Source organism: Mizuhopecten yessoensis, unplaced genomic scaffold (genome assembly GCF_002113885.1).
Source record: "Mizuhopecten yessoensis strain PY_sf001 unplaced genomic scaffold, ASM211388v2 scaffold5737, whole genome shotgun sequence".
Classification (NCBI taxonomy): Eukaryota; Metazoa; Mollusca; class Bivalvia; order Pectinida; family Pectinidae; genus Mizuhopecten; species Mizuhopecten yessoensis.
In genome coordinates this window covers 499,158-517,874 of record NW_018406198.1, presented here as the reverse complement: position 1 = coordinate 517,874, position 18,717 = coordinate 499,158, and the positions used below count along the sequence as shown (strand labels likewise).

General features: G+C 31.1%; 1 protein-coding gene across 1 annotated transcript in view; it reads right to left on the bottom strand.

Moving 5' to 3' along the window:
• The window catches only part of LOC110451042 (myosin-9-like), a 60,127-nt gene that overhangs the window by 19,233 nt on the left and 22,177 nt on the right, over positions 1-18,717 (bottom strand). Inside the window, exons 11-27 of the mRNA XM_021498889.1 lie at positions 18,463-18,504; positions 17,976-18,017; positions 16,252-16,272; positions 15,795-15,839; positions 13,579-13,620; positions 12,328-12,369; positions 11,852-11,893; positions 11,257-11,277; positions 10,873-10,914; positions 9,157-9,198; positions 8,837-8,878; positions 7,668-7,709; positions 6,372-6,413; positions 5,144-5,185; positions 3,265-3,306; positions 2,925-2,966; positions 1,191-1,232 (exon numbers count right to left, since the gene is read on the bottom strand). Of these exons, the coding sequence (XP_021354564.1) occupies positions 1,191-1,232; positions 2,925-2,966; positions 3,265-3,306; positions 5,144-5,185; positions 6,372-6,413; positions 7,668-7,709; positions 8,837-8,878; positions 9,157-9,198; positions 10,873-10,914; positions 11,257-11,277; positions 11,852-11,893; positions 12,328-12,369; positions 13,579-13,620; positions 15,795-15,839; positions 16,252-16,272; positions 17,976-18,017; positions 18,463-18,504 (675 nt within the window). The remainder of the gene's footprint in view (positions 1-1,190; positions 1,233-2,924; positions 2,967-3,264; positions 3,307-5,143; positions 5,186-6,371; positions 6,414-7,667; positions 7,710-8,836; positions 8,879-9,156; positions 9,199-10,872; positions 10,915-11,256; positions 11,278-11,851; positions 11,894-12,327; positions 12,370-13,578; positions 13,621-15,794; positions 15,840-16,251; positions 16,273-17,975; positions 18,018-18,462; positions 18,505-18,717) is intronic.

Sequence of the window (18,717 nt, the reverse complement as noted above, 5' to 3'; positions counted from 1 at the left end):
GAATGATATGAAGATTATAATCGAAGACTATCGTTAAATATGCATTCCTCTTTTCTTTATCTCATTACAAATAAAACCCTTTATTGCAAAATACATTGATATATTTCCGCTAAAATAAATGTTCTTCGAAATCATTCTCTTACATCAAAAGATATGTAGAGATATAGAACATGAGGGTTTCATTATTATCATTATTATTATCACCTATATACTACTTTATACCACATACCGGTGGCATGATAAAATCGTTAGCATGGGTTGTCGGTATGCGAAAACTAGAAGTTGAGAACGACTTGAGAACAACTTGAAAACGGTCTGATTTTCCCATTTCTAGGCATTTGGGAACGTATTTTCTCAAGAAAGAATGTCTTCTCGTGCCAGGCGACGTCATAAACCGGAAGTGGTACCCGTAACCAAGGTAATCCGAGTAGGAAATTATTGTATAATAAACAAACCAATACACTTTTATAAGCGTAACTGTGCATAAAGAAAAACCAACAATAATAAGAATGTTTAAAAAAAATAAATCTACATAAGTTAATTGTTCTCATCCGCACAAATCTTCTATTTGTTTACGTTTTAACAGGCCGATGATTTGCGATCGATGACCATTGAGCTTAAAACCATTTGAAAAATACGGTATTAAGTTGACATTTTTAAATGGAGAAATAAATAAAGTAGTAGTATATAGATGATAAACAGTTCATCATTTCATCATACAGTATTTTCAGGGTTGGTCTGAGAACAATTTTCTCATCGCTCGCACGTAGGTAAAATATCGAGTCCACCTGCTGTGGCCTCTCGATTTTATTCACGTGCTCGCGATGAGAAAATTATTCTCACGACAAACCCTGAAAATACAGTTTGCTCATTTATATTTCTTTAAAGTTGTATCAAACCAAAGGTAAAGTATTGCCAGTAAACTTTTTGATCTTCCGGTAGTACCTTTATTTTAGAAAAACTTCCTATTCGGATATATATTTCCATTTTCGCTCCCTGGTCATTTTATGAGGTAGAATTTATGAAAATAAAAGACCATTAAATTTATAATTTCAGGATTAACATGTACCTGTTTTCCATATGCAAAATATAGGTAGAAATGTTTCAATTTTGATTTGAAATGTAATATTGTTGAAAAAACCACGATTTTCTAGTGATATTTTAAGAAATTAATAAGAGGTTATATTTACCTTCTCTCTTGACTTCGTAATCTCGATAATATGTTCACCTCTCTATATATAAGATATACAAAACGAAAAATTTGGATAATGCTTGGATCCAATAAAGTTAATATATTGTCAATTCAATTTTAATCCTCAACAAAAACTCATATTTAAGTCATCGCTAAAAACAAGTGTCGTTGCGAAGACGTGAACTCTCACATTGCATGTGAGGCACTTGGTAAATGTTTGGATCCAGTTAAGTTAATTTCGTCTCAAAAGTTATCTTCAATCTTCATCAAATAGTTGTAATGGTTAAAAAGTTTTGTTACGAAAGCTTCAAAAAATGTTTAAAGACGTGGCCTAGCAAAAAACATAAAGCAAAGGAATGGTCAAGGACATCCTAAAAAACAATGAAGATGGCACTGCAATCAAAAATTTGTTCTGTTTGAAATATAAACATTGTTTTGATGTTTATTTCATGCAAATTCATTCATTTATGTTCAACATGATTAAATCGGCCTTTGGCCGCCATGCAACACATTTCCTTACATACATTTCTTAAGCATAACATTAACCAGGATTTAATCCATATATTGATTTAAAAGAAGCGAGTCTGACTTTTAAATCGCATTCTGGTTTATTTAATACTACGTATTTAATAAATACGTTCTTACACAAAACCTGCTCCTTTGTGCAGGAAGTAATTATGTCATTAATAAAGCATTAACTTTATAATTTCATGAAATAACAGATACTTGTTTTGCAAATGTAAAACCTAGATGCCGTAACATGTTTGAAAATAACGTTATTCAAACAACGACGTTTTCCACAATATTATCAGGACCATCAATTTGATGTAATCAATGTTAAACAGGTCGGCATTAACGACAAAATTATGTCCATTTAGCAGACGAAGGAGCTCAAACTCACAAGTATAGCTTATTAAGCGTTATATGTTTATAAAGAATTTGATCATAGTTTAAAAAGATCATATACGGTTATATGTATCCTTTCCTTCATTTTCGTTATCTCAACATCAAACTCTTCCCCTATATCTGATTTTTTTTAAATCCAGCAATTCAAATATATTGTTACTCTCATTCTTCATCGAAAGCTTTGTTTTAAATACCTTCAACTGATTATTTTATCTTAATTAAAAAAACCATGTTATGCATCTGGTCAATTTAACGGTTAAAATAAATATTTCTTTCCCGCCTCACATATCGGGAGATAAGGGTACGGAGTAAACAAATAAGCGACCTTAGGCAATTCAAGATATCACCTTAAATGACGATACAGACGTTCAGTAAATACATATTAAAGAATATTTTTACAAATATTATTAATAAGTACAATCTGGAAAGCAAATATACGTAACGTAGATTCTTTGATATCTATACCAGTATGAATGTGTTAAAGAGTAGTAAAAGACTTATTCTTTATGAGGGAGAAAATGAAAACAAAAAACAATACAAAAGTCATCTTCTGTTTTCCTGAAGTAACCGATCCTTTTTTTCCAAATCAAAAATGCAGACAGAAGTGTTTTAATGAAGACTTTAAAAAGTAATGGTATTTGAAATACGATGCTTTCCCAGTTATATTATGAATATTTTAATTTGTAATCACCAGTGGAGTGTAAAATAGTTAACTATTTTCCAATAAAAATTATGTCCATTAAGCAGACGAAGAAACTTGAACTCACAAGTATTGCTTATTAATAGTTTAATCATTAATTAGAAGATCATATAACATTATTTATACCCTTTCTTCCAGCTTCCTTATCGCCACTTCAAGCTCGTCTCTCTATACAAAAGTAATAAATGTAAAACGTGAGACATTTGCTTTATAAAACCTGGATCCAGTTTTTATAAATGTTTTGTCAGTAAAATTTCGATCATAAGCAGTTTTGAATGAACGAATTTTCTTGATATAGAATATAGAAATAAAGAATTCTGTAATAAAATTAAAATATCCGTACAATAGAGTGCCCCCCCCCCCCTCCCCCTGGCAATATCTTTTGTACCGATGAAAGAATTGATCACTTCCGTTTGTAAACTGCCATGTAGACTATGTAGATCAGCTCAAATGTATGTATATATACCTCATATTTCAGCTTCGAGTTCTCAACAACAGCCACTTCCATCTGAATATAAGTAGAGATATATAACGCAATTTGTTGCAAAGTAAAGGTATTGAAAATATGATGGTTTATCCAATAATATCATGAAAATTTTAATTTGATGTCATCAGTGGAGTGTAAAATAGGTTGATATTTTCTATGGTATTGACGTTATGTTTATTTCATTTTCTTTCATTTCAACCACAATAAAAGTGAGGAGAAATATTTGCAAACAATGTTTTCATTATATTTTTTTCAAACAAAATTAAAACATTGTTGACAAATACCTCAATTTTAAGCAAGTAGTTTGTTTTAGATTCAACTCTCAATTCGGCTAAATTGTGTTCTTACGAGTTGGATACAAACATTCCTGAATATGAATTTAACTTTACATTTCCCCTGCAAAATTCGAATATAAACAACATCAGAAAGACTTGTGTTCATAGGATAATGAAAACATTTTGATCAAGGTCATTTTAACTTTTGTCCTCCCGCCTCAAATATGGTGAGATAATGGGAGGGAAAAGCAATTTTGTGACATGAGGCTATTACAGGGATATCGTTTTCAATGACGATACAGACATTTCAGTAAATAAATATTACGGTGTGAATAACTACAATCTGGAAAGCAAAGATATGTAACGGAGATTCTTTGATGTTCATGCAAGTCTTTCTTCTGTTTTCGTAAAATAACGGTTACTTTTTTGCAAATTCAAAACTCAGGCAGAGGTATTTTAAATGACACTTTGAAAAGTAATGGTATTGAAAATGCGATGCTTTTCCGCAAGTTATTTCATGAACATTTTAATTTGATGTGAACAGAGGAGTGTTAAACAGTTTTATATTTTCCAACAAAAAATATGTTTACTTAGAAGACGAAGGAGCTTGAACTTATTAAGCGATATCATATTTCTCTGAAAAGGTTCATTTAGCAGGACTCTTAGGTATGTGTGCAAATTTCATCGATTCAATGCTATGTAAAAACGATGTCCTTATGCAAATCATGTAACAGACTGTGCGCCGTTATGAACAGAGACCATGGGGGCTTACCGGCTCAGCCAGGTTTACGACACATTGTTCACAACAGTGGTGAACAAGGGCAGTGGTGAACAAGGGGGAAGTAACTCCCATATCACTTACGACACCAGTGACCAAGCTGGAAGAATTTCCGGGAAACTGTCTGGGTAAGACCATCGTTTTTGCATAGCAGTGACTCGATGAAACTTGCACATTTACGTTATTATATTTGTAAATAATTTAATCATTAATTAGAACATCTTTTAATATATTTACCTTTTCCTTCAGTTTCTATGGACTGGGATCCAGTAAATTAAATGTATTGTTAGAAAAAAATCGATCATCAGCAGCTTATTATGAAATTATCTTTTACAGCAAATTTAACGTCGCAAAGAAGTGCTACTTTATCACGTGTGTATTTGAAATTATAATAAGAAAGCATTTGATGCTTTCGTTTCAATATGTTTAGGTGAACCTTAGCAGTAGTAAGGTAACAGAAAAATAATTTGACTCAAATCCTTGTCCTATGGGAGGAAACAAAATATATAAATAGAAATGAAACATGTCTTTAGTAATGATTCAACCAATAGCATGACATGATAGACACGAGGTTTCTTCGTATAGACTATAGAAATAAAGAATTTGATCGTAGAATTTCGTTAAATATACATGTCTTTTTATCTGATTACAAATGGAATAATGAAAATATCTGTCAAATAGAGTGATATCCCCAAAATGCATCGTCTGTGGTGCCGGGGAAGGAATTTAGCTTTAAACCTTTCAATTATCGTTTGAAAACTGCCCTGAAGACTATGTAGATAAGCTCATACGTATGTATATATACCTCGTGTTTCAGCTTCGTGTTCTCAACATCAGCCTCTTCCTTCTGAATATATGTAGAGATATTTCATGTTAATTTTTACTTATACACATTTATGAGTTTTTTCAGTAAAATAAGTATTTTCGTTTTATATTACCCTCAAACTCGGATTAACCATCATTAGTTCTCATGAGTCTAATGCTTTCATCGGAATATATTTACATTTTGCTCCAAATAACACTATTAGACGAACTTGTCATAATACGATTATGAATAAAATTAGACCAAAATGTCATTCAACAATGCAGAAAATGATATGGAATACTCTTTAAATCACAATAATAATTATTAATTTGAAATGTTAAATATCAATAAAGACATTAATTCAAGTGTAGATGTGTTTATTAAAAGTATCAAGTTCATTTTTATTAAAGGGCCTTTTTTATGATGTGGAATATATAAACATATTAACTAGTACAGTACTTACTGTGAAAGAAACATAACTGATTATTGCAATATGAGAAATAACTGTTTATTTTTTTCCTGTGGCTATCTTGTTTCCATGATCACACTCAAAATAAAACATGCACAACTAAGGACCATGGGGAACCTACATCCCTCAAGTATTTCCTGAGAAATAGTGATAACAAACATTGACTGTAAAAATCACATATCGTCGTCTGCTGACCATTTTGTTAACTGTCAAAAACCAAGATGTCCGTAAGTCAGCCATTCTTTATCCGATCAGTTTCAAAAGTCAACATGCACAACAACAGACTCCGGGAAACATTAATGTAAATTTTCGGAAAGATCCATACAGTTGTTTATTAGAAATAGAGATAACAAACTGTCAAAATACAAGATGGCCGCCTGTGAGTTGTTTCGTTTATCCGATCAGTCTAAAAAGTGAACATGCACAACTAGGGACCAATAGGGAACCTATATTTCAAATTAGATAAAGCTGCCTCAAGTACTTTCTGAGAAATAGTGATAGCAAGTATTGTTTTTAGGCGGACGACTGACGACGGATGGACGGAGCACGGATGAGGGATGATTTGAAAAGATCAGATTTGTACCAATTGATGGTGGTGGGCTAAAACATGACGATGTCCTAGTGATATGAGAAATTGAAGAAGATCTTACCGCTGAAGCTATGAAATAAGTTCATGTTTTTCAACGGACTTGAACTCTCACCTACTATTTTTCGAAGTGCTATAAGAATTAATCTTATTAGAAAATCATAAGAAGTTACCTTCTCTCTCGACTTCGTTATCTCGACATTATGTTCGCCTCTCTATATAGAAGACATACAAGATGAAATATTTAGATAATGTTCAGATCCAATAAGCTGAATATTGTCAATTTTAATCCTCAACAAAAACTCATGTTTTAAATCTTCTTTAAAAACAAGTGTTTTTGCGAAGACGTGAACTTTCACATAACATGTGAGACATTTGAATAATACTTGGATCCTGTAAAGTTCATGTTTTCTCGAAAATAATCTTCGATCGTCTAAAATAAAGTTCAAATGGTCACAATGCTTTGTTACCAAAGTTTCAAAAAATGTTTAAAACGTGGCCTTATAGACGACATAACGCAAAGGAAATGTCGAGGACATCCTGAAAATCCATGCAAACTAATCATTTTATGCTAAAAATTATTCAAATGTTGTGCCACAATGCAATACATTCTTTACATACATTTATATAATCATAACATTAACTAGAATTTAATTTGATATAAATTAGAAATGAGCAAATCATAATTTTAAAACACGTCCTGCTTTTTTCAATTCAACGTTTAATTATTACGTTCTTACACATAAATTTCTACTTTGTGAAGGAAGGAATTATGTAAAAGATAAAGCAGTCAATTTATAATCTAATGAAATAACAGATACTTGTTTTGAAAATGTAAAACGTAGATACTGTAATATAGAATACAAAATTAACGTTATTCAATAATTGATGTTTTCCCCAATATCATGAACATTTTAATTTGATGTCATCAATGTTCTTATGATTTGGATAAATAATTTCTCCAATCAAAATAAATATTTACATTTCCACTGCAAATCTGCATATAAACAACATCGGGAAAACCTGTGTTTATAGAATAATGAACAACTTCGCCTAACTGGTACGCTTGGCAAACGTAGTTATACATTTTAAATAATTAAACATTAATATGCAGATCAGATAAAGTTATATATACCCTTTTCTTCAACTTCGTTATCTCCACTTCAAACCCGTCTTCTATTTTATTGATAATGATCAGATACAGTTTGGTAAAACATCTTGCTACTTTCAATCTTAATGAAAAACTTTGGTTTTAAATTATCCTTAACTTATTATTGTTATGTTAAATTACAAAACAGAAAACAGACACCTTATGCTTCGGTTTTAATCTAAAAGGTACAATTACGTGTTGCTAAATCACAATAAAACTGTTTTTTGAGTTGTTTTGATATGACAAAGTAGAACTTATACAACAGATAAAAATTGTTGAATATATTGCTTTGTTGAAAACTCATATGAAGATATCATACCTCGCGCTTCAAGTTCCTTATCTCGACTTTGTCCGCTTCTATCTAAATATAAGAAGAGATGTGCAACGTTTAGCTTATGTATTTTCTTTCATTTTTCAACCCCGATAAAAGTGAGAAGAGATATCCAATTTCAGAAATTTGCATATAATGTTTTATTCTAATGTTTTTCAAACAAATTGAAAACATTATTACCGAATTTATTAATCTTTAGCATTTACATTTCCACTGCAAATTCGAATATAAACAGCATCAGAAAAACCTGTGTTCATCTGATAATGTAAACATTTTGATCAATGTCATTTTAACTTTTATCCACCCCGCCTCAAATAACGTGAGCTCATGGTAGGGAGCAAACAAGTAGTGACCTGAGGCTATTCCAGGAATATGGTTTTCAATGACGATAAAGACATTTCAGTAAATAAATATTACAGAATACTATATTAAGATAATAAATAACTACAATATGGAAAGCAATTATTTGTAACGGTGATTCTTTGATATCCATACCAGTGTAAATGGGTTGACTTACAGAAAAATCTTATTCTTTGTGAGGAAAGAAATGAAAAATTAATTAAACAAAAGTAAACGCTTGTTTTCTCGAAATACCGGAAACTTGATATACAAATCCAAACCTCAGCCGGAAGTGCATTAATTTACACTTTGAACAGCAAAAGTATTGAAAATACGATTCTTTTCCGCCAGAAATATCATGAATATTTTAATTTGATTTCACCAGTGGAGTGTAAAACATTTTGATATTTTCCAACACAAATTATGTCCATTAAGAAGACGAAAAGCTTGTACTCAAAAGTATAGCTTATTTAGCGTTATGATATTTGCAAATAATTTAAGCATTAATTAGAAGATCATATGAGATAAAATGTACCTTTTTCTTCAGATTCTTTGTCTTCTCATCAAGCTCGTCTCTCTATAGATCAGTATTAAACTAAACCGTGAGGAATATTTTATATACCACTTGGATCCAGTAAATGAAATGTATTGTCTGTAAATTTGCGATCATCAGCACCTTGTTATAAAATTAACTTTTACAGCTAACGTAACGTCGCAAAGACGAAGGATCCTGAACTCACAAGTATAGCCTATTAAGCGTTATCATATTTGTTAATATTTTAATAATAAATTAGAAGATCATATCAGGTTATATATACCTTTTTCTTCAACTTCGTTATCTCCACTTCAAACCCGTCTCTCTATATTTAGAAAAATGTTTAGACTGAGATCCAGTAAGCTAAATATCTTGTTACCAAAAACTTTTGTTTTAAATGATCTTAAACTTATTATTTTATGTTTAATCACAAAACAGACACATTGTGCTTCGGTTTTAATATAAAGGTTTCAATTCTATGTTCCTAAATCATAATGAAACTGCTTCTCGAGTTGTTTTGATGAGACATAGTAAAACTTATACAACACAATCAAAATGTTAAAATATATTGCTGAGTTGAGAAAATCTTATGAAATACTATACCTCGCGCTTCAAGGTCCTTATCTCGACATTATCCGCTTCTATCTAAATATAAGAAGAGATATTCAACGTTAGGCTTATTAATTTCATTTCATTACAACCACAATAAAAGTTAGGAGAGACATCCAATTTCAGAAATTTGCAAATAATGTTTTATTTTAATTTTATTTTTTCAAACAAAATGAACATATTGGCAAATTTCTCAATACTTAGCAGGTAGTTTTATTTTAGATTTAACTCTCAAATCTGAATAAATTATGGAAAGGTCTAACGATTTGGATAAACAAATCCTCGAATTCGAATATAATTTACATTTCCACTGCAAATTCGAATACATGTTATAAATAACATCATAAAAAACCTGTGTTCATAGGATGATAAAACATTTTGATCAATGTCATTTTAACTGTTGTCCTCCCCGCCTCAAATAACGTGAGATCATGGTAGGGAGAAAACAAGTAGTGACCTGAGACTATTCCAGGAATATGGTTTTCAATGACGATAAAGACATTCACTTATATTACAGAATGCTTGATTCTTCGATATCCATACCAGTGTGAATATGTTTAAGAGTAGTAAAAGATTTATTCTTTATGAGGAAAGAAATGAAAAAAAAAAAAAAATAACACAAAAGTTGAAAACTTCTGTTTTCCTGAAATAACGGATACGTTATTTACCAATTCCAAAAATTAGGCAGAAATGTTTAAATGAAAACTTAAAAAAGTAATGGTATTGAAAATCCGATGCTTTTCCACCAGTAATTTCATGAACATTTGAATTTGATGTTAACAGTGGAGTGTAAAACAGTTTGATATTGTCTTGCAAAAAATGTATCCATTAAGCAGCTTACAAGTATAGTCCTTGTCCTATAGGAGGAGACAAAATATATGAGTAAAAATGAAACATGTTTTTAGTAATGATTCACACATTAACATGACATGATAGAAACGAGTTTTCTTGATATAGATTATAGAAATGAAGAATTCAATCGAAGAATTTCGAAGGATATGCATGTCTTTTTTTATATGTTAATAATGGAATAATAAAATTATCTGTAAAATTGCGTGATATTTCCTCCCAAATGCAATGTCATTTGTGCCGCTGAAGGAATTTATCTCATAAGTCTTTAAACCTTCCATGTATTGTTTGTAAACTGACCCGTAGACTATATGTAGACAAGCTCATATTATTCAATTATAGCCTTTGGCTGAGGTTGATACCTGGATTTATGAACCCGAGAAAAGATATATTAACCGAGGACTGCGTCTTTCCTCGGGTCGATTAATCCAGGAATCGACAGAAGTTAAAGGCTATAATTGTTTTATTATTTTCAAAACAGTAATGTAAGCAATCTGAAAAATGTACAATTTAACAAGGTCGACATTTTTTATCGCTGTCAAATATCATGTTTTTACAGCAGTAGAGGTACACCCTTTTGTATTGTATGCATCAACATCTTCTAGAAGCGCATCAAGTTGTTCACCTTCAATGGTGGGGAATCTATCGAAGGATATTTTAGCCGCCATTTTGTTGCTACGAAAGCGGGACGGTGCGTTCATTTGGAGACACGTCTTAACTCTATTTTTAGAAACACCAAGTCCTTCAACAAAAATCACGCGCTCCAAGTCAATATCGGTTTTTATCGGTGTACACGTGATGCACTTCTGGTCAATTATTTGTCGGGAATGATATCAACAAATAATAAGAATGCATATAAACCTCGAATTTCAGCTTTATGATCTCAACATCAGCCTCTTCCTTCTGAATAAAAGTAGAAATATATAATGTGTATTTGTTCTCCCACAAATTTAGAAAAGTAAAGTAAGTATTTGTATTTGATATTCACCCTCAAACTCGGATTAACTCGGAGTCTGATGCTTCCATCAAAATATAAATTCAGCAAAAAGTATTTTTTTATTATCTTATAAAGCAATTGAGACAAAGAAGAATTGCGTCTTCACATTTGTGATTGAAATTATAGAAAAGATATAGTATGCTTCGATTTCAATACATTGGTGAAAATGTAACCAAAACTCTAATGAAAAAGCTTCTAAATTGGTTTAGATGTGTCCTAGCAATGGTTAGATAACAAAAACTAGTTACCTCTCTCTGCAAATCCTTGTTCTGTATGAGGATACATAAAACATGAAAATGAAACAAGTTGGTAGTAAATAATTTCCACAATTCAATGACATAACTGATATGTGATTTCTTCATACATTAAAATAAAGTATCATTGGAAATATCATATGTTGTAGCAAAAGTGTATAGATGACATTACTTAGCATTAGTGTCCTGAGAGGACATTGTGTTGTTGTTTCGTTTTTGGTCACTGTACTTACATGAGGATTTTCTATGGAATGATATGAAGATTTTAATCAAAGGCTATCATGAAATATACATTCTTTTTTTTATCTAATTATCTAAGAATAGATTAAATCCCTTGATTGCAAAATATATAGATATTTTCCACTAATATAAATGTTCTCGACATCATGCACTTACATCTAATAAGAAAATCTTATAAATTCATGTAATAGACATCAACAGTGACCAAGATGGCAGACTGTCAGCGAAACTGTCTGGGTAAGAATATCGTTTTTCCATAGCAGTGACTCGATGAAACTTGCACATTTACGTTATAATATTTGTAAATAATTTAATCATTAATTAGAAAATCTTATGAGAGTATATGTACCTTTTCCTTCAGCTTCTTTATCGCCACATCAAGCTCGTCTCTCTATTGATCAGTATTTAATGTAAAACATTGTTATCCAGTAAATTGAATGTATTGTTAGTAAAAATTCGATCATCAGCAGCTTATTATGAAATGATCTTTTACAGCAAATGTTACGTCGCAAAGAAGTGCTACTTTATCACGAGTGTAATTGAGATTTTAAAATGAAAACATCTTATGCTTAGGTTTCAATATTATCTTTAAAATGCTATAATACCGAATGCCTTATAATAAGGCTCCTATTACTGTTTTGATGTGCCTTAGAAATATACTAGTTTTACTAATTAGATTCGTAATATAGAGTGATATTTCCCCCAATTTTTTTTATTTTTTTTGTGACGATGAAGGAAGTAATCTGTTCAGTTTTTAAACCTTTAAAATATGGTAATTAAACTTCCCTGTAGTTTGTGTAGATAAGCTTATATGAGGTTATATACCTCGAGTTTCAACTTTGCTTTCTCAACAACAACCACGTTCATCTGAAAATAAATAAACATATATAATGTTATTTTTTCTCACAAAAATTAAGTTCGTTTTTCACTACCTGTCTTTTTGTGAGAAGATTTATGTAAACAATAGACCAGTCAATTAATGATTTCAGGAATAGCAGATACCTGTATTCTAAATGCAAAATACAGGTAGAAATGTTTCAATGTTGGTATGAAGTGTAGTATTATTGACTAAAAATCCTAGAGGGATCTTGGCGCCCACCATTGTATATTCTTCATTAGTTCTACGGTGTTAGATATTTTCTCTCCTTTTCACTCGTCTGTTTGATCGAGTCACGTGAACAATAAATGCACCTTGCGGTAACTCTTAATCTAAACTTCATACTGTTGTGTATAAAAACCAGCCTTCAAAATGAGTTTTTCATTTCACATTTTACTTATTCATTACATAATGTGAAAGAAATAGAACCGATCATTGCAATATTAGAAAGATCTGTAAAGTTCTCCCTACTGCGATTGTATGATCACACTCAAAATACAACAACAGACCAAAGGGATCCTACATATCAATTTTGAAAAAGATCCCTCAAATACTTTCTGAGAAAAGCAATAACAAACCTTAACTACAAAAAAAGATGGCCTCCAGTCAACAAGTTTTTTTTTATCAGATCAGGCACAAAAGTAAACATGCATAACTACGTACCAAGGGGAACCAACATATAAAAATTGTACTTCCTTAAAAATAGTGAAAACAAACGCTCATTGTCAAAATCTAAGATGGCCACCTCTTGACCATTTTGTTCACCCCATCAGTCAGGACCAAGGGAAACCTACAAATTTGGGATAGATCCGTCGTGGACTTTCTGAGAGAAAAAACAAACAAAATATAACTATTGTATAGGTGTTTGATCAATGTCATTGGACTATAGTTTTAGTGTTAGATTATTTTCATGTATAGAATCAAGTCTAGGGATGAGAATGAAAGAGGCGGTAGGCAAGCCCTTGCCCATTTATTTTAAAGTGTATTGGAATATATATAGGGAATATAAATATATATCTGTATAAGTATATCTCCGGAAAACTAGAGGTATGTCAGAATATACGTAAGGAATGGAATAACATCTATAAAATACATGTTATGTGAAAATAAGTATATTTTAGGAATAGGGTTAATTTGTATAATAGATTGAGCGAGAGTATGAGAGTGGCATGCGTGTAACTGTGTGTAACTATATTTACCTTCTCTTTTAACTTCGTCATCTCGACATTATGTTCGTCTCTCTTAATATAAAACATACAAGATGAAACATTTGGATAATGGATGAATCCAATAAGCTCAATATGTTGTTAATTTTATTCCTCAACAAAAACTCTTCTTTTAAACAATCTTTTAAAGCAAGTATGGCTACGAAGTGGTGAACATCTAATGCCACTTTATGATATATCAATTGCTATGCTACTAAAGGCCTTATAATAAGACTCGTATAACTGTTTTGATTTGTCTTAGTACTAGATAACCGAAAAATTGGTCCTTTTTATGCAAATCGCAAAACGAGTTTAAAGTGTACCCTGAATGAAAATAGAAATGAATATATCATTAATCTTAAATGATCCAAACACAAAAAAGGTCGAAAACCGCATTAAAATCGGTCATCCCGATACCGAGATATCGACGTGTAAAGTGTGGGATTTTCATCTGTACCTTTTCTACTAATTAGCATTATCAGAACTCGCGGTGAATTGGCCCCTATTGGCTGTGACGTCACACGTTCAACGGCTATGGGGGTCACCATCGAAGGAATATGCGATATCGAGAACAGCCATGGTCATACAGCGTCAGATTGCGAATTCACCTTTTTTTTTATAGTTTTTTAGGAATCAGATTATGCCGGAGATAACATTATGTAGATGATATCCAGTCATATGAAATTTGCCAGAATTTCCAGACAGTGAGTTTAATTGAAACCAAACTGACAACTCTGATATAGGGCAACATAGACTGGTAGCATTGCATGTCCTGATTCTGTGCACCGAGGGGATGTTTTCTCTCGAATGAACGAGTTTGAGGGAAATTAAACAGAATTAGTCTCAATGTTATCGATCAAATATATTTTAGCCGAAAAGTGAGTTCGCAACAGGTTTCTTTACTCTACACAGAGACGTATACACTTTATATATCTCTGCTCAACAGCACAACAGTTTCTGTGCCGGAATATTTATCTTGCAAAGATAGATACTGTCGTAACTCTACGGTCCAAAAATACGAAAATATATCAGTGAAAAATGTTTACAGAATAACTTCAACGTTGGTGTCTGCTGTTTTTAAATGTCAATAATTTTAGTAATGACAAGTCGACGACATTGTGTCTTCCTTATTTTAGGTAGACAATTAAAATAAACATCAATAAACAAACAGGTACACGTTTTAATTGTATACAATACAGTACCTATGTATGTGATGCTAAATAAGATCACTGAATTATATAATCTAATTTTGTGATGAAATTTATTTCGAAAATATAATTGAATTATGAGATTCAAACACTTTTGAAAATCATCTCGATCCACTCCCTTAGCATACTAAGGTGTGAAATTTGTGTACAGGTAAATAACACTAAACACCTGTGTCCAGTACTGACAGCAGGAGGCCCATGAAACACCTATATACCCGTGTACAGGTATGACATCATTTTTGTCAATTCCAATCGTATATGTACATATATTGCAAAGAAAGTGGTACGGTGCGCCTACGTTAATTTGACTCAATTTTTAATCAATCGTTTTGTGTGGTATATAGGTGTTCATCAAATGTTCTAAAATCAATTTAATAAGGTAGAGTATACTATTTAGAGTCACTAGATTAACCAAATATGTAAAAATGAAAAACACATATTCATATAGTTTTTCACCGTTTGCCTCCTCAGGGGGAACTCATTTCTTCATTAAAATTGTAAACAAAAATGTTTATACATATGTAGTTTTTAAATAGTATCAACACAAGTAAGTGACGACGGAATATATCATTTAAAGTAGCTAAATAACTCACATGTCGAACGCACGGTCAAAGCTTCCCGGTATATTTCTATAGGGCTGATTTGACAGCGTTTAACATGTGACGTCATAGATGTGGGCTACCCATATCGAGGCGAACGCCTCTGAGCCAAAATATCTCGGACCCGGAGTCAACTACGACGTTCGAACCTTCTTAGCCTTTTATTGTATAATATGAAGTATTTTCATAACTTCATATAGCAAAACGTTCAGGGTACACTTTAACGGATAAATAAAATAGAAATAAAGAATTTAATCGAAGAATAAAATACAGTAATGATTTCCCTACAATTCAAAGATTTTTGTGCCAATGAAGGAATTGATCTCATAAGTCTGAACATCTTTCAAATATTGTTTGTAAACTACCCTGTAGACTATGTAGATAAGTATGTATGTATATATACCTCGTGCTCCAGCTTCACTTTTTCAGCAAGAACAACCGTTTCCATCTGAATATAAGTAGAGATATATAAAGCGATTTTGTACTTAACCAAGCATTTTCAGTAAATGAAGTACTATTATTTTATATTACCCTCATACTCGCATTAACAATAATTAGTTTTCAGAAATTCGGATGCTCCCATCAAAATATATTTACATTGACATATATAAACATTCACTATTAAAATATATTATTATATAAAAATGTCATTTTGACGGTATAGACATCCCAATGCAAAAATCGTATCAGCGAAAAGTATTGTTTGGGATTATCTTATAAAGCAACTATGTAAATACAAAAAATATTTGGTCTTTAAAATTATAGAATTATATATTATGCTTTAAACTCTAATGCAAAAAGCTTCTAAAATTGGTTTAGATGTTTCATAGCAATGGTTAAATAATAAAAATAATAGTTACCTGTATCTGCAAATCCTCGTTCTGTATGAGGATACATTAAACATAAAAATGAAACAAGTTGGTAGTAAATACTTTACACAATTCAATAACATAACTGACAGCTTGGATCCAATAATGTTAATATGTTGTCAATTTTAATCCTCAACAACAACTCATGTTTTAAATAATCTTTAAAAACAAGTGTCGTTGCGAAGACGTGAATTTCCACATTACATGTGAGGCACTTGTGAATTTTAAAAAAGCGAGTCTAAATTATATTCGCATTCTGTTTTTCTTTCAATACTACGTGTTTGATAAATACTTTATTTCACAAAACCTGCTCCTTTGTGCAGGAAGTAATTATGTAAATGATAAAGTAGTAACTAACAGATACTTGTTTTGCAAATGTAAAACGTAAATTGTTTTGCAAATTTAAAACGTACATAGATTTTGAAAAAACGTTATTCAAACAACGACGTTTTCCCCAATAACGTCACAACCATTTCAATTTGATATCATCGAAGTAAAATAGGTCGGCACTAACGACAAAAGTATGTCCATTTAGCAGACGAAGGAGCTCAAATTTACAATCATAGTTTATTAAGCATTATATTTGTAAAAAAATGATTTTTGATTAAAAAGATCATATACGGTATTTTGTACCATTTCCTTCAACTTCGTTATCTCAATATCAAACTCATTTCCCTTTATATGAAAATTGTTAAGATCCAGTAATCTAAATATATTGTCACTTTCATCTTCATCGAAAGCTTTGTTTTAAATTAACTTTTCATGATTATTTTATCTTAACTAAAAAAAACAGACATGTTATGCATCTGTTCAAGATAACGGTTAAAATATATGTTTACATTTTCACTGCCAATTTGAATATACATGTAACTAACATCAGAATAACCTATGTTCATAGAATAATGAATACAAAATCAATGTCATTTTAACTTTTGCCGTCCCGCCTCACATATTGGGAGATTATGGTACGGAGCAAAAAAATAAGTAACATAAGTCTATTCCAGTGATATCACTTTAAATGGCGATACAGACATTTCAGTAAATACATATCATAGAATATTTTTACGAGTATATTTAATAACTACAATCAGGAAAGCAAAAAAAACTTAACGTAGATTATTTAATATATATACCAGTGTTTATATGTTGAAGAACAGTAAAAGACTTATAGTATGAGGGAAGAAATGGGGGGAAAAAGGAAAAAAACAAAAGTAATCTTCTGTTTTCCTGGAATAACGGATCGGTTTTTTTTTCAAATCCTAAATGCAGGGAGAAGTGTTTTAATGATCACTTTAAAAAGGAATGGTAAAGAAACTACGATACTTTTCCCCTAGTATTAGGAAAGTTTGAATTTGTAATCATAAGTGGAGTGTAAAATAGGTTGATATTTACTTAAACAAACATGTCCATTAAGAAGACGAAGAAGCTTGAACTCACAAGTATAGCTTATTAAGCGATATCATATTTAGCTGCAAAGGTTTCATTTAACAGGAATATTAGGTATATGTGCAAGTTTCATCGAGTCACTTTTATGTAAAAACGATGTTCTTAGGAAAATTATGTAATAGACGTCAACAGTTACCAAGATGGCAGAATGTCAGTGAAACTGTCTGGGTAAGAACATCGATTTTACATGATGAAACTTGCACATTTACGTTATGATATTTGTAAATAGTTCAATCATTAATTAGAAAATCTCATGAGAGTATATGTACCTTTTCCTTCAGCTTCTTTATCGCCACATCAAGCTCGTTTCTCTATAGATCAGTATTAAATGTAAAACATGAGGTATTTTTTTTTATAAAACTTTTATCCAGTAAAATAAATGTATTGTTAGTAAAATTTCGATCAGCAGCAGCTTATTATGAAATGATCTTTTACAGCAAATGTTACGTTGCAAAGAAAATTACGAGTGTAATTGAGATTTTAAAATGAAAACATCTTATGCTTAGGTTTCAATATTATCTTTAAAATGCTATGCTACCGAATGCTTTATAATAAGGCTACTATAACTGTTTCGGTGTGCCTTAGAAATATAACAGTTTTTCATCTAATAATAAATGGAATTACTAACTAGATTCGTAATATAGAGTGACATTTCCCCCAAAATATAATTTCTTTTGTGCCGATGAAGGAATGTATCTGTTCAGTTTTTAAACCTTTTAAATATGATAAGTAAACTTCCCTGTAGATTCTGTATACCTCGAGATTCAAATTCGCTTTCTCATCATCAATCACGTCCATCTGAAAACAAGTAAATATATATAATGTTATTTTTTCTCACAAACATTAAGTTCATTTTTCACTGCCTGTCGTTTTGTGAAGAAGAATTTATGTAAAAAATATACCAGTCAATTTATGATTTCAGGAATAGCAGGTACCTGTTTTCTAAATGCAAAATATAGGTAGAAATGTTTCAATGTTGATATGAAGTGTAGTATTAATGACTAAAAATCC